The following is a 16,062-nucleotide window of genomic DNA, read 5'->3' on the forward strand; positions in this document are numbered from 1 at the left end:
GGCTGAGATTTAAAAAAAAAAAGGGGGGAGAACATTATGAAGAAAACAAAAAGGATCAGTTTCTTGTATCACAGGAAAATCTTGATAACTTAGGAAATAAGTCCTAGTGGAGAATTCTAGACTTCCTAACTTTTCTTTTTCCCAGTTATTCTGCTCGTGATCTGCAACATAGATGTGAAACTGTTGACAAATGACTTTTCAGAAGGACTAACCCAGAGTAACCAAGGAAGAGAGTTTTGTTTTTGAAGGTGTCATATAGTCATGCAACTTTTACAGCCAGGCAACAACAGAGGGCAACAGATCTCTGTGAAACATCACGTCTTCAGAAGGGTTTCCATTTGATGACACTGATGGCAATTTTGGCAGCTCTTTTCACTGCTTCACAGGGATCATTCAGACACTGCTGAAATGTCTCTGTATGATCTAGGAGTGTCTTGCGGCCCTCTGGTAGCTCAGCCAGCATGGTGAGGGTTTTGATTGCACTCAGACGGGCTTTGCTGGTTTCCTCAGCAACCAGCTTCAGTAAAGGTGGAATAGCTTCAGCACCTAGGGCTGAGAATCTCCCTGTAGAGAAATAAACTGGCTTTAAAATGTATTATTACATAAAATCAACATGCTTTTGAATTGGTACTTTCTACTCCCTGCCCAGCTACAGCTCTGAACACCCCAGAGGTGCAGTGCAAAGAGGTAGGACATGCTTTTCTTTTGAAGACCAAAGCTAGCTGCCAGCTGTTTATTTTTAAGAAAAAAGATCTTTCTTAGTTAACTTTATCTGCCTTGCACATTATTGTTTCTTTTGCAACAAATTATTTAAGAATATGTGAGACACTGAATGACAGGATAAACTATCTGGGAGTGGGGTTAGGTGCCCTTTAGAACATCCTCCATTCTCTTATTTTTAAAGACACTTCAAACACTGAGATGCACTCCTGTGTTGTCTTCAGGAGCCAGGGGGATGGCTGCAGAGGAGGACTGGAACACAACTGCTGTTATTAAGAGTCTTTTATGTCTAATTACTCATTCATCACACTGAAAATTTAGCAGTTAGTATTTTCAGTGTAATGTAACTTACTTGGGAGAACTACAGACCTTATTAATATTCATTCCTCTCCCAGCTGTGAGAGAGAAACTGCCTCTAACCACAAAAAGAGTTTCCAGAAAGTAGTGCTCCTCTGTTGAGGACTGGTGATTCAGAGTAGCTTCATGTATGTGGATCTCTGTGTGCTCTGGGCTTGCAGGGAGTACGTTCCCCCTCTGGAGCAGCACTCTGGAGGGAAATGATGCAGGTGGGGTAGATAAATAACGTATTGACCTACTTCAGGTGAATCAAATGTGAAATATACTGTCCCCCCTAGACGCTATGGGGGAGCAACAATAGTTGCTTGAGACAGATCTAAAGAAATGTCCTAGTCTTATAGTTCTTGAAGAGCTTTAGCACCACCGGAAACTGAGGACTTGGGGGGAGGGGCAAAAGGTTTGTTACTAAGTTGTCCAGAAAGAGACCAAAACTGCCTCTGTCTCTCACCCTGAGGTTTAACGGTAGCGAACATCAGTGCTCCTGTTGCACCAGCTTGGACTTCAGGATCTGCATCTTCCAACAGGTTCACCAGCACAGGAATAACTTCTTCACAGACCATGCTTTTTCCCTCTGGATGAGTACTGTGCAGAAAAGATGGTTAAGTTGCTTTCTTGAACTGCGTCTGCTAACCATGCAGCTACCCGCAGCTTCTCCCCATGCCTGGACCCCTGCAGCCCTCCGTCGTTTCATTACAACAGTGCTGACACAGTCCTCCTCTCTGTTCTCTTTGGAGTCACAATGTTCTGACTGTTAGACAGATGGCAAGCGCCACTACCCAGCCACAAAGAAAAGAAAGGGGATGTCTGTTTGTGCCTGGTGTCTATTAAATCTACTTGCTGATACAATACTGATGATATCATATTAACCTATGTGTGTGGGCTTAACAATTTTTTAGGCTGTTTTTAGGCGATGTTTGGATTTTTTTTTTTTTACTTTCTATGATACACTGGAGATTGATGGGCAACAGCATGTAACAGGATGTAAGATTAAGTGTGCTGGTGGTCCTAATGGCAATTTAGTTAGAAACCTGGCTGTTGAACCCTATACAGATTTCAAAACCTGCTAAATTAGGAGTCTGCAATTAATTCTTCTCCCAGGTCAATTTTCTCTCTTTCTTTCCAGCCTTTTTAATGCAGGCAATATTTAAAATGGCCCAGCTACTGCAGGGACCTAGAATGTAGCTGATGTCCATACTCTAGGTGCATTTCTGCTTTCTTTCTATGATTCATTTTATCTATACTCTCTTTCTTTTCCTATAAGACCTCGCTTTGTTACAGGACATCAGAAAGTGTTTTGTGCCAATTGGTATGTAAACTACATGATCTGCAGACCTTTTTAAACTAGACATCAACACAAAAGTGTTGAGCACTTTTATTATATTTTGTGATTGCAAGGTAGTGGGCTTAAGTTGTTCCTTTTATCCAGTGTTTGATACACAAATTTAATATAAAGATTGCTTTTTCTGATCCATCACTGACATATGGAGCAGCCTGTGTCTGCAAACTATTTCTGTCCTCAACCACATTGAAAGTTTCCCAGGACTTTTAATTTTTTGAGAGAGAGCGGTTGTCCAAAAGAATAACGGAGCTTCTCCCTACCTCCATAGTGGTCAGAATCTAGTTTTCACATGATTTCTCATGCAAGAATTTTTTCTCAGCAGTGCTGTACCAGGAAAAAAATCCTGATTTCACTGCCAATACTGAAGACAAGTAGAAGAAGAAGGAATGACATTTCCTCATCAGCATCTGCTTTCTTGAGTGATTTATAGCAGTTAAGATTTTTAGAAGTCTTCTACCTATGTGTGCATTCAGGCTAATACTGCTTTACATGCGAAACGTGACAGCTTCAATGTGTAGTGGAACACAACTGTAAACTAATGACATTGATTCACTCATGAAATGAGTATTTTCTTGGGTTTAAGTATTATAGATAGATTTCTTTTCCTTTACCCAATTTCTAATAGGACGCAAGCTGCTTTGCTTCTGATGGCCGCTGATGAGTGAGTGAGCTTTTCCTTCAGGATAGTAATGGCACCAGTTGCTAGAGCTTCAGAAGCCTCCACACGCAGACAGTTGGAGAGTGTATCTAGGATTAGCTCCTGGATTCCATCTGTCTCAGTCTTCAATTTTAATACAAGGAAGGGAATCAAACCGGCATGCAGTATGCCAACAGCCCCTACAGGAGGAGGCAGAGAAGGCACATGGGTGAGGAGTGAGTGCATTTACTATTTCTACCTGCACTTTGAATTTCTTAATAGGATCAAAATACATATGGTAACTCATTTCCTTACACTGATGTGGGATTGAGAGATGGAAACTACTACAACACTGCTCTGTTCATAAATGCCATCTTAGCATTGCTTCCTCACAAAGCTTCCCCAACAGTCCTGTAAAGACATCAGCCCAGGTAATAACCAAAATGGCAATTGCTCTGATGCTCCCATTTTCCTCCACTATAACATTTCTCCCAAAATTATTCTTGCTAAGAAAATATAGGAAAAAAAATATATAAAAGTCACCTTATATCCAGCCTTTCTAACTGTTCTCAACATGAACAGATGCTAAGAGAGGCTGAGATATGAGCCTTTAGAGCTAATACTTTGATTCTCCACTGTGGTTTCTGTGGGGGAAGTCAAGGTTTTGGAAACTGTCAGCTTCTTCACACATTTCTTTGTAGTAATTCTGTCATGGGGAAAATTTAAATTTTGAGCTTTCCAGCAGTCAGTACTCTTGCACTGTCTCCCAAAGGAAATAGCATCAAAGGTAGAAAGATTGTCATTTGCCCTGCAAGTGTCTGATTTGTACCATTTCTTACACAACACTAAGTCACCACTGAAACAGCAATGCCATGGGAAAGCAGAAAGCAGAACGTACTGTCCACGAGTAACTATGTGAAAACAAAATTCTCCAGCTGTCTTGTTGCTAAGACTGATTCTTTGGTTGCTAAGAGAAATGTGGCTCCTTTCAAAGTGATTCATATATGGTTAGATAAGGAAGTTTTGTGGATAAGATTCATCAAGGTATTTTCAAATGAATATCCACAGTCAGGGATAAAAGGACAAGTGGGAAAGAGATTTTAATGGCCCTTGGTAATGCATGGAAGAAATCCCTCAACCTGACAATCAAGTGAAAAACATTATTCTAATCTAGAGGTTATTCTGTTGTACATATTTCTGAGGTTTTGCTGACATTGAATAACTTCTTATGTTACTAACTTATTAGGATCCACTTTACTAATGCAAATGCAAAGAAATGCCTAGGGGTAATATTACAGCTTTTACTACCTGTGCTACATTTGGAGGTCAGTTGCTGTGAGAATTCAAATAAATAATAAGTAAAAACAGATTCAGACAATTCACTCTTGAAGGCTAACAACATTTTAAAAAGAAGGATTTCTCCTTGTGCCAGAAAGGCAAAGCAGGAAAGGAAAGTGAAAAAATGTTATCTTTGAAGCTGTGGCTCTGTGTATCAGTAGATGGGGGGGTTGGCATTTTCGTAGTGAAAAAAACCCTCAACCCTACATTTATGTCCTCTGGAGGAACAAAAAGAAGAAAATTCTCAAGGATCAGCTCCAGCCCATTCATACTGTCCCTATAGAAGGATGTGACAGAGGAAACTTGCACTGTTAGTCTGGTAAAGGATTCTCTCTGAGAGGTGCCCGAGAAGGAGGCAAAGCTTGCACACCCAGCATTAACTCCCTTGACAAGGATTACAGGTGTTTGGATTGGAGGTTATATGTATAGAAGGGTTATGGGTGGGTTAGACAAAGGAAGGATATGGCTGGGAATACTCCATGCCTTATGGAGTCCCAGGCAGTAGGGAACCCACTAGTGAACTGCTCCCATGGAAGTAGCTTAAAGCAGTCTCAGATGACTATAAATCATATCCAGAATTGGTTTAGCCACAGTTCCGAATGGTCTTTTCAAATAGCCTATGAAAGACAAGATTTTTCAAAATCAACTTTTAAAACTCCTCCTCAAGTTTTTCATGAGAAGAAACTATATGGCCTGTGTGCATGAAATTGGGATACGTAGCCTGCTGACACAGTCACCATGTACACTTCTAAATTTTGGCTTGCTGTGGAAATCAGTATAAAATAAAAATTTGGGAGGTACAGTTTCAGAGGAAGATTAATGAATTGGAGGCAATAGATTTATAAGCTGACACTCCCTGTAGCAAGCACCTATTTATTGTACAGTTGCTTTACCAGATGATCTGTGATACTTTTGAATCAAAACCACATCCAGACTACTTGACCTTAATTTCATTCTTTCTAGATAAGATAACACAGTGAATGTAAATGTAAATAAGAGTAGCAAAGAACTGAAGTTTAAACTCCACGTTCCTCCAGAGCCTTTGTATAGCCTTCATTCACATTGATACCAATGTTCCTTGGGATAGTGTCACACCATAAGCATTTCATCATACCATTTCATAAGCAAACACTTGTTCTTGCACAGAGTAGTCAGCATTCTGGCTTGAGCCCAGGGAAGTCATTGCTTTCTTTAATTTAAGTTTCCATCTTTCTGTAACAACTATTGCTATAGCATTCTGACTACCTTTCTCGTGCTGGTAGATGTACTTTTTTCTTTCCCAGACAGGTTTCCATTACTATTTTTTGCACTTGCTTTCAAATACTTAATAGCCATTTTTTAACCCATCATCTTCATTTCCATTTTTAGTTTCCTGCAATTCCCTCTTTTTGGACTTCCTTGCTAACTTATTTCAGTTCTCTTGATCACTTTATTATCATATTGCCAGTAAGTACTATCAGCATCCAGGTTTCACTTCTTTGTGTCTGTGTCTTTCACTTATCTTCTCATATATTCAAGCAATACATTCAACTAGACAGACTGCTTTCATTGGCCCTTGAGTTTATTCCTTCCAGTTAATGTTTATTGACTTTCTTTGACTTGGTCATCCCTCATTTGTTGCATTTGCACTTCATGTCTTCTTTTGGTGCTAGCCTTTACTATTGCACTGCAGTCCTGAGTGCAAAATATACAACAAAGCCACTTTATGTTTTTCTGTTTCAATAAGCTGGCAATATAACGTACCGAGTGCTGTCTAGGATAGCTTTCATTTTGTGGAGCCATTAAGTAGTATTTATTCTGTGGTCAGAAATCCCCATGTAGCTAGTGGGTGCTTATTTCATATGAACGCTCAGGCCGTTTTCATTTTTTAAAAATATGTTTTATTTTACCAGGTCAGGTCTCTGTACCAAGAGCTTTCTTATCTACTGTTTTTGTCAAGCTGTCCTATCTGAAATGCTATCGTGCTACTAAAGGGAGCTTCCCAGATATAAATATAGAAACAAAGATGAATTGTTTGACCTTGTCAAAAGTCTTAATGTGGTGAAGAGAAAGAGGGTGGAGAGGAAAGGCCATCAACAACAACAAAAAGAGACTACCTAACATTGAGACTGAAATTTCCAGGTGGAAATTCGTCATGGTTTTCCCAAGGGAGCCAAAGGGTGAAAGGTCTAGGGAGGTAAAAGGGAAAAGGGAGGAGACAAAATTAGTGGGAAGTTGTTTGATAGTTACTTGTAAATCAGAGCAGTCTCAGATCCCTGCATCTTACTGAGCAAGCAATAGGAAGGGAAGGTAAGCTGGTGATTCTTGTAGTCCTATGCTGAAAAATGCAGTGGCATACTCAGGATCTTGACTTTTCATTAAAATACTGCCCTTTCAAAGGTGATTTATCTCTTGCAGAGAGTGTTCTAGATAGTGGGCATAGTGAAGTAGTAGGGAAAAATGTTTTCAAAATGCAAATAGTTGCATTTGCAGCTGCATAGTTAACACCGTTATTGATCTGTTTTTCTGAGAACTTGTAATCTTCCCTTGGGCTGCTTTTTATCTAAGCGCTCATCTCTTCCTTCTCATAACCCTCTGGCCACTCTCATCCTCCCTTTCCTGACTCTTTTTTTCAAATAGGCCCAAAGAGGAGTTGTCATTTATTCTGTTTGCTCAGTATGGCTGGAGGGCATGTAAACAAATTAAATTTTGTAGAAGACAAAGGAGTCATTTATAGTACATAACAGTGGTGTTTTGTTTCAGTTTTCAATTACATAAATCAATTAAATTACATTACAAATCCTTTTCCTTATGAATGTTGGTTTTCAACTCAAAGCCATTTAAATGTTTGTTTTAGTATGAAGCATGTGCCTCATGCATGGCCACAAAGTGATGTACAGTGTAGTATAACATAGTAAAATAATGTGTAAACACAGATTCTATATAATATGAATGTTTTGTTAACACCTCAGATGTCTCTCTGCGATGTTCACACAAGTATTTGAAATGCTCGGTAACAGCATTTCTACTTAGGAAGGGGCACACAAGGAAAAGAAAAGCAGACCCAGGCACAACTGGAAAGAAAAATGCTGCCTAGCATCACAGTGTGCTATCAACACATCCAGTACACAGCGGCTGTGAAATCTGGGGATGGGAGCTCACTAACTGTGAGTAGCCAAATGATCCTGACAAAATTTCTAGACCTAGCAGCTCTCTTGCTAGCACTGCAATAGTTTAGCACTGTTTTAGAGGTAACACAGTGTTTATTAAACTAGTGAGTGCTAGCACATATTATATACATTTAAAAATGCAGTGCTTGTAGAATGTTTCCTTTCTGAGTGACAAGGTGACCGCAGAAGATCCTGCCCCAGCACACCTTCCTTAATAAATCCTTGCTCACTACTGTTTAACTTGAAAAAAAAAAATTATTCTTTAGACTCCCTGAGAAGATTTCTGAGTCACAGTCACAAGAGCATAGTTTGAGAACCCTGTAGTAGCTAATTTAATGTTAATATTCCGTATTTTGAGTCTCAGTGCTTCTAGCATTAAGGCTGTGTCAGGGAGTAGATTAAATATAATACTACTATAAAACCAAGCTGAAATTTCTTTCTGGTAAGTTTAGAGCAGAAGGTAGACCACATTAAATGAAATAGAACTCACCTGCCTATACCCTGTCAGCTTTATCAAGTCTTCTAACTGAAGAGGAAAATTCTGTTGACAACTTTGAAAGTCAGAATATTTTCCTTTTCTTTGCAACAATAATCCTCTGTCTTTTAATGATAATTTAACAGGAATAAACAGTAGTGTCCCAAAGGATGCCTATGCCTAGAGACAAAGAGGATCTCTTATCTTAAAGGACTGAGAGGTGGAAAGTGCCTGTTTAAATGAACTGAAGAGCTACTAGGATATTAAGAGAACTGAGGAAAATACTGAAAATATGCAGATATTGGTATCGGACTAGAGATAGTAAACAATTCTATTTCAAACCATTTCAAATCTGTGCATTGGCTAAGTGCATTTATCTTATGACAGTCCTAGGGATTGACCAGATATAAAATCACAACCTCAATAGTAGCATCTGTGACATCCTCACTAAAAATACAATAGCTTTAAACTTTACAAAAGCATTATGGGACCTGCTTTTGAAGTCACTGAGAATTTTCCCAATATTAAGGATTTCGGGATGTTATCTGAATGAAAGACATAATAGAAATTAAGGTTATAAAAATACTAAAAAGTCAGCAGCACGCTGGAGAAGCATATAATGTGGCTGTCTCTGGGGAACCTTTAAAAATCCAAAATATTTCCAGCATTAACAAGGAACAGGAAAGATTGGTCTGATAAACAAGAGGTTTCTAATCCTCAGTAAAGAATGGAAGACACTCTTGTGTATCTTGTTTTTGTTTTTAGAAACTTTGCTTTAGCGTGTGTGAAATCGTAATATCAAAGCACCGCTGAAAATAATTAACATAGAAACTACAACTAATATATCTGCATTAGCTTCTCTATTATAATTTAGAAATCCAAGAAACGTATTAACTTTAAAAAAAAAAAAATTGTCATTTTGGTAGTAAATAAGACTGCCTGTGACCTTCTGCTTGAAAACAATGGGTTTAACCATCTAAATCATTTATGCCCTATGAAAAGAGGAGTAATAGCTAAACAACTTAAAAATTCTGGTTTACAGAATGTCTTTTATCACAGCATCTCTAGAAACCCTGGGGATGAATTAGACAGAGTAGGCTTGTGTTTCACATAGAGACAGTTTCCAACCTGAAAAATAAATCTTGGATTCAGTTTTTGTACAAGAATTATCTACAGGGTAAGATCAATAATCGACCAAGACAATTACCCTACTTCTGACTGATGTCAGTGTCAGATCCTTTAGCGTAAAATCACCAGAAACACTACGGTGGAAATAATTAAATACGCTCTCTGTTGTAGTAGTGCATAATCCATGAACTGTGGATTGCTGGTCATTCATATGGCATCAGAAGGTAGTCTCCTAAATGAAAGAAACTTGTCCTTCTTTTAATAAAACTGTATTCATACATTATCATATACAAGAAAGCAAACAATCAAAATGAAGGTGAAACAGAAGTAACAAAGTACTGCTGGCTTATAAATTTTTTTCCTAGCTCTAATTGTTGATAGTCTGCTTGCACATTGAAGTATAAGCACTGATATCCTTTGCCATGTTTTTATTTTGCCCTTCAGAAGTCCAGCTGCTTGCACCTCCCATATAACTAATCTTCTTTAAGTTTTCTAAATTTGTAACTTACTTAACATATAGATACACTCATGATCATCCTATATACCTAAGTGTGTGAATGCATGTGCATGCGTATAATATGCATTCAGTTGATCTTCCATGCATATTGGTCACACAAATTAGGAAATTTCTTGGCTCTTATTTCTCTGACAAAGTACCTTTCCTTTATTCAGAGAATTTTTTTAAAAAAATCATAAAAATTAAAGACTGAAAATAACCCAAAGGGTTTTTTTTTTTCCTTGTTCTTTTGGACGAAGAAGGAAATGTCATCCTGAAATTTATTAATTTTCTTTACAGGGAAGACTTTGCCAAAATGCATGAAGGAAGGAAAACAATTTGACATATGTACTACTTGTGCCAAAGGCCTCAGATCAATTACTATAGAGAAAATTAAAGCCTTGAGATAACTACTCCCAAAAAGCTGAGCCTCAGCCACTGAATTGCTGCCCCACTTCAGATTTTCCAGGTGAAAATTTGTCCTTTTTTTCTGCTGGTCAGTAATGTAGACATGTAGCTATAAGATGAGACTGAAAGGGATCAGTGCAGCCCTTAACCATAAGAGACTCTGCTGACATTCTGCTTCCACAAATACCTATTGTGAAATGCAGCATTCAGAGAAAACAGTGAATTTAGTGTGCATAACACAGAGAATGGGTTCAGAAGAGAACCTGGACTAGCACATTCACGAACACTAACTTAAATATTGGATTTTATACTTTATACCAAGCATGTACATCAAGAGTGTAGAAAGTATTAACAATTACTATAGCAAGTTTCAGTCACAGAGAAATTGATACTGTAAGGTGAACACGACATTATCAGGTTGACAAATGTTTGTATGATTATTACTTAAATCGTAGTAAATTTTAGAGATTCCTATGGAGAAAGAAGGTCTGCTCTGTCACAGAGGCTTGTTGTAAAGATGTGTGACAGACAGCTCATTTCCTACACAGATTATTGTCTAGCTGGACAGGGCAAAAGGAGTGGATGGGAAGGAAAGAGGCAAAAACTTGTTTAAAATAATTCTTCAGGTCAGTTGAACAGTTGAGAAGTCATTAAGAGCCAGTTTCCCACCATGTTCCCTAGGTGCTTTTGCTCAGCTGGTGGCCATAGCTCACCAGCAAGAGTACCATGCTCAGAGGGGAAGGCTGCAGGCTGTTAACCCTCCTGCCCGCTGTAGACCCACGGCCTCTCCCCTGATTTCACAGGAGAGATGAACAGGGAGGTGGGCTAGGCTGGAGGCTTGGTGGGACAAGGGAAGCTTCCTCTGTGGGAGTATGAGTGCAGACAGCTTCCTCGGAGCCGTGGATAAGTCTTGCTATTAATCGTATTACTATGGTGTCTAAAAATGCCTGCTGTTTGGAGAGAGACCCTTCAGAGGACTGTGGCAATGTTTTACACTAATAAAAACAGTTTTGGATTTTTAAGTCCAACTGCCTTACAAGCCCTTAATGTGAGAGAAATGCACAACTGCAAGTTTTCAGTTTTCAGAACTTCTGCTGAGAGAATAGATTTTTTTTAACAAATCTTTCCCTCTTTTGGGGCAGAAGGCCAAAAAATTAAAGCAACATGAATGAAGTTCAAGAAATAATTTGTATATCTGGAAGCTATATCTGTGAAACTGGAATTCTGCGTTACAAAATGGTATTACATAGCAAAATGACCATTATAACATTCTGGTCATCTTAAACGTTCACCTTTTGCAACTAGTGAATTAACCTCACATGTCCTCAGATGTAAAAGAGCAGTCATTTTTTCAGTTTTGTTCCTTAGAAGAAATATATAATTAAGATGGTGAAATTATTTTCTGAACTTCTACAGTATAACTGAATCACAATCAATCAGAAACAGAGGTATATGAAAGAGAAAGTTTCCTATATCGATTTGATTATACTACTGTCAAACAATAAATAAAAATGAGAGGCTTAAAGGAACAAAATATCTAGAATTAATTATGTGTCAGATACTGAGGAATTTAATCTTGAAAATTAATATAAACTTGCTTTGAATACATGAATCATTGCACAGACTGAAAATTGAACAGACTGAAAGACTGCAAATAGTGGTAGAAGACAACAGGAGAAGGTTAAAGGGAACATTAATTCAGTCTTATTGTATAAGCACTTCTTTTTTACATGTTCTCCATTGTTAGAAGGGTGGGAGATTTACGTTTTTGCTACTTTAAAAAATGACCTGATAGAAATTTCAAGGAAGAAAAAACTGGAGAAATTGTAGCATTGACAAATCCACTGCTTATATTTGCTGATCTACCATGCTGGCAAAGCTGCAGTAAGTCCATTTTATCCTGCAGTTCACATGGCTTACACTAGTGCCAAGACGAGCACAAGTGAATGGTTAGAACTGATAAAACCTCTAGGAAAAGAAGAATACAGTGCTATCGGCGGGTGAAATCCTTTTCAGCTTCAGATGGTCTGGCTTGGCAATTTTGTTTGAAATGAGAGTAGAAGAAACACGTCTTGATGACAACCACAGGCCCAGATGACTGCATGACATGAGTGGAGCTGTATGGAAAGGCAGACTCATTTTCCACTTTCCACTCAGACCTGCTACTTTGCAGATTCCATGTTTTCCATGGGAAGCCATGTTCTTAAGGAAAACTACTTATACTACTCAATGAAAATTGCATTCTGTTCTGAATGAGGTTCTACAATTGTGCTTTCCAGTATATTTTAGTCTATATTTTATTTCCAGCAGTGAAAAATTCCTAAATCCTAATTGAATAAAATACTGCCAAGGTGTGGGCTGCTTTGAGGGTGATTTGTTTTTTGAAGTGCCTCCCCAGTAAATGTTGCTCTTAGGTTGAGAGCCTTATTCCTCCAGTGAGCTGTGAATCACAGACGTTGCGATAGACGAAAGGAGTCTATCACAAATAGGCACATGTCTTAACAGTATACATATTTTCTGATTAGAGATGCATTCCTGAATGAGGCTCTCCAAATGAATGAATGAAGGTGTTCTTGCAAAAAGACTTTTTTTTACCATTTATTTGGAAAACAGCTAGTGCAGTAGGGCCCAAGCTACAACAACCGTGAAATGAACTTGTTACTTAACCTGGACTGAAATATTAGGTCTAGCTTCTGTAAACATGCCAGATTAAGCATAGGCACTTCAGCAGTGCTACTAATGTGCTTATCTTTAAGAACATTATATACAGAGTATTCAAAACACCATTAAACAGAAACAGAGAATCATATTTGCAACAATTATAACAGATACCAGAAACTATTTCATCAGCTGATATAAATTACTGCCATTTTAATATGCTTTTAAAAATAACATTGTTGTAAGTAAGTCTGAAAACTACATTAATTGAAAGATTTGATGAAGTGTTTATAAATTTAATCAGTTCATTTGTTAGGTAAGTTAGCATAATGTGCTTTGCCCATTTCATTGATTCCATCACGCAGTTAGTAAGAAAGTGATTCAGATGGCTAAATGCAGGTTTCTAACATCATTTTAGTATCTGAGGTACCACTTGGGACTGTCGGGTATGACTTAAGACCTACAGGACACTTGGACACTTCTAGGGTGCAGCTGGAGGCCAGACAGGATACCCTTGAAAGCTGAAAATAGTCTTAGAGACTTATGTCTGGAGGCTGACTTGCTTCCTAAGTCACTTCCATTTGTTACTTGAATTGATCTTGTGTATGTTAAAAAAGAGGAGTGGTAAATCACAAAAACCAGCAGTCACATTTATGCAATTTTCTATTAGTTTATCACTAATGTAGTCATAGACCAAACAGTCTTTTGTACAATTTTTCACCCCTCTGTCTAAAAATGCTTCACAAAAGAGGTAGTGATCAGTTATAACTGGCTAAAGCTACCACTTTGAATATCTACTTTGTATTTCATAAATGATCACCAGTTGGTAGGTGTTTGTATGTAATATCTTTATTGTTTATGTAGATAGGAAATAAGCTGCAGGCCTGACATGGAACGGGTGTACAATTATCTAAACTAATTACTTAGACCTGACTGCAGTATTCCCAATTTTTACAGAACTGCTCTGGCATCTGAAGTCCCCATAGTAAAGCTACCTGAATGTCCCCAGCTCTTCTTCCATAGCTTCAGAGAATTACCTTTGTGTCCTCAAACAAAATTTTCAGTCTTTTTTTTTTTTTTTTGAACTACCAATTTCTTATTCCTGTTAATCAGACATGACAAGGTAATAAAAGGGACAAATAATAGTGCCTGCTGAAATTGTAGCTGTATCTCATGGTTCCAACATGAAGGAGAATTATCATGTGTAAAGGATACAAGGAAATGTGAAATCCTATTATAACATTTTTTTGTAAGTACCTATTAAATATATATATAATTCTCTTGAGGCCCCAGTTTGATACTTCTTCAGCTGGCAAGAACATCAGAGACAAAACCAAAAATACTTGAAATCAAAACATTTCTTCTTTTTGTTTGTTTGTTATGGCAAAAATGAAACAAAACCTAAATGCCTACCTGTATCCTCAAGTGGGAGAGACCTACTTTCAACTCACTGCTTCAATGAATATTTAATCATTCTTACAAAGTGGAAAACCTTCTGTTTGAAGGAAGACTGCAGGAGGAAAGAGGATATCCCAAGGGTAACCAATAGCCTGTTGCTCAGACCACTTTACTAACAGATCTGAAGCCGGTACTTTTTGTTTTAAAAGCTTTGATTTCCAAAAATTCCTGGCCCTGTTTAATTGCATCTCCTTGGGTGTAATTCCCAAAGAATCTATATATTTTGATCTCAAGTGATGTTGTCAGTTGTTCACACTTCACAGATCTTTTGTTGTATACTTTACTAAATGATCTCCACTTTCTTTTTGGGTTAAAGTTTGAGGGAGTTTTGTTTTGTTTTCCCCATTCCTTTGCCCTTAATAGTGAAGAATGAGGAAAGAATACTTCAATGCTCCTTTTTTTTTAAACATACTACTGCATCCTTGAAGGATGGTTTCTTTACAAGGAACTACATTCTTTTATTTCATTGTATCTCTATGTGTAGCTCTCTTCCCATGGAGGCTCTGAAGGAGTTGGGGTCCATGTATCCATCACAAAGCTCAGGATAAGTGAGGACTGCTATGTAAAGTTAACTGCACAGGAAAGCCAGCATATCTTCCAGGGCTCCAGGTGAGCCTCCAAGCAGCTGTCCACCAGCTGCTGGATTTAATGCTTGTTTTTCTAAACTTGGCTTCAGTGGCAACGGCTGATTCAGCAGCTGAGCCAAAGACTGTGAGCTGCAAATACAGTCAGTACATAATAAAACCGTGAAGGAAGGTATGTAAGGCACTTAACATTTTTAGGGTTTGGTTGTGTTTTTTCTTTTGAAAATTTTTGTCTGTTGAAAAACTAGAGGAGTCCTTCTCTTTAGTTGATTGTGGTATTAGCTGTAACTCATTATCTGGGTTCACATTCTCAAATGTCTCCCATGACTTGACCTCATAGGAAGAGTAAACAGTTGATATTAATGAAACCCTCAGTTACCTGAAGGATGTGAGAAGAAGATAAAAGGGTGAAATCCTGGTAGAAAGTGAATTTTCATCCTAAATGATAAAGCCAAATGAGGTTGGGCTGATACCACCTGCTGGAAGGTGCATTAATTATTTTTTTCCTCACCATCTCACAGTCACTGGTACAAAGCGACAATATGCCAGGTAGTTATAAATGTCAGATCCCAGTCATCTGTACTTGATGCTATTTTAAACTCTTCCACATGAGAAAAATGGTTAAAAATAAAAATACAGCCTTTTTATTCTTCTCTAAATGTTCTGTTCAGTTCTTCACGCTCAAAGAGAACCACAGACCCAACTATAAATATCTAACCCAGATCTACAATTGATTGTTAAAAAGAGGGTGTTTGGTAGAAAATTGAATGAAACACAAAATGTCTTTTATTATATTTTTATTACAGACCAGATGTGGCCTCTCAATTTACGCTCTATCATTTGGACATGTACATTCACCAAGAACATTGCCTGTGTGCATATAAATATTTTGATGTTGTCATGGTATAATAAAGGGTAATTGATTAGAAAAATGCCTATAGGATTTTCCACTTAAGAGCACATTTCTGTTTTAGTGCTATTGTCTTCAAACTAAACATGTATGAATGCATCTATTTTGGTTGATCCCAAATGGAAAGCAACAGTAAACAGGCAAGGATTTGGCTTTTGGTCAATGAGTAGCACTGGTAAGTTGAATGATACTTGTGCAGTTAAGGGTTCCCGTAAGCTGTGTATTAGATGTTACACCTCAACAGTCAAATGCTACTCCCTTCAAACTAAAACCTGCTCTGATACGGGAAAAAACGGTGACCTGCCTGACATGGAAGAGGGAGCAGGAATCCAGTCAGATTATCACGGTTCTTTCAAATTACTGTTTCCAGGCAAAAAAAAGTAATGCAAACTATTCACTTTCAGT

General features: G+C 37.9%; 1 protein-coding gene across 1 annotated transcript in view; it reads right to left on the reverse strand.

The window, feature by feature from the left end:
- Positions 1-322: 322 nt before the first annotated feature.
- Positions 323-16,062, reverse strand: part of RSPH14 (radial spoke head 14 homolog) — a 108,206-nt gene continuing 92,466 nt past the window's right edge. Inside the window, exons 4-6 of the mRNA XM_075516395.1 lie at positions 3,028-3,253; positions 1,526-1,659; positions 323-564 (exon numbers count right to left, since the gene is read on the reverse strand). Coding sequence (XP_075372510.1) covers positions 323-564; positions 1,526-1,659; positions 3,028-3,253 — 602 coding nt within the window. The remainder of the gene's footprint in view (positions 565-1,525; positions 1,660-3,027; positions 3,254-16,062) is intronic.

Source organism: Mycteria americana, chromosome 13 (genome assembly GCF_035582795.1).
Source record: "Mycteria americana isolate JAX WOST 10 ecotype Jacksonville Zoo and Gardens chromosome 13, USCA_MyAme_1.0, whole genome shotgun sequence".
NCBI classification, from domain to species: Eukaryota; Metazoa; Chordata; class Aves; order Ciconiiformes; family Ciconiidae; genus Mycteria; species Mycteria americana.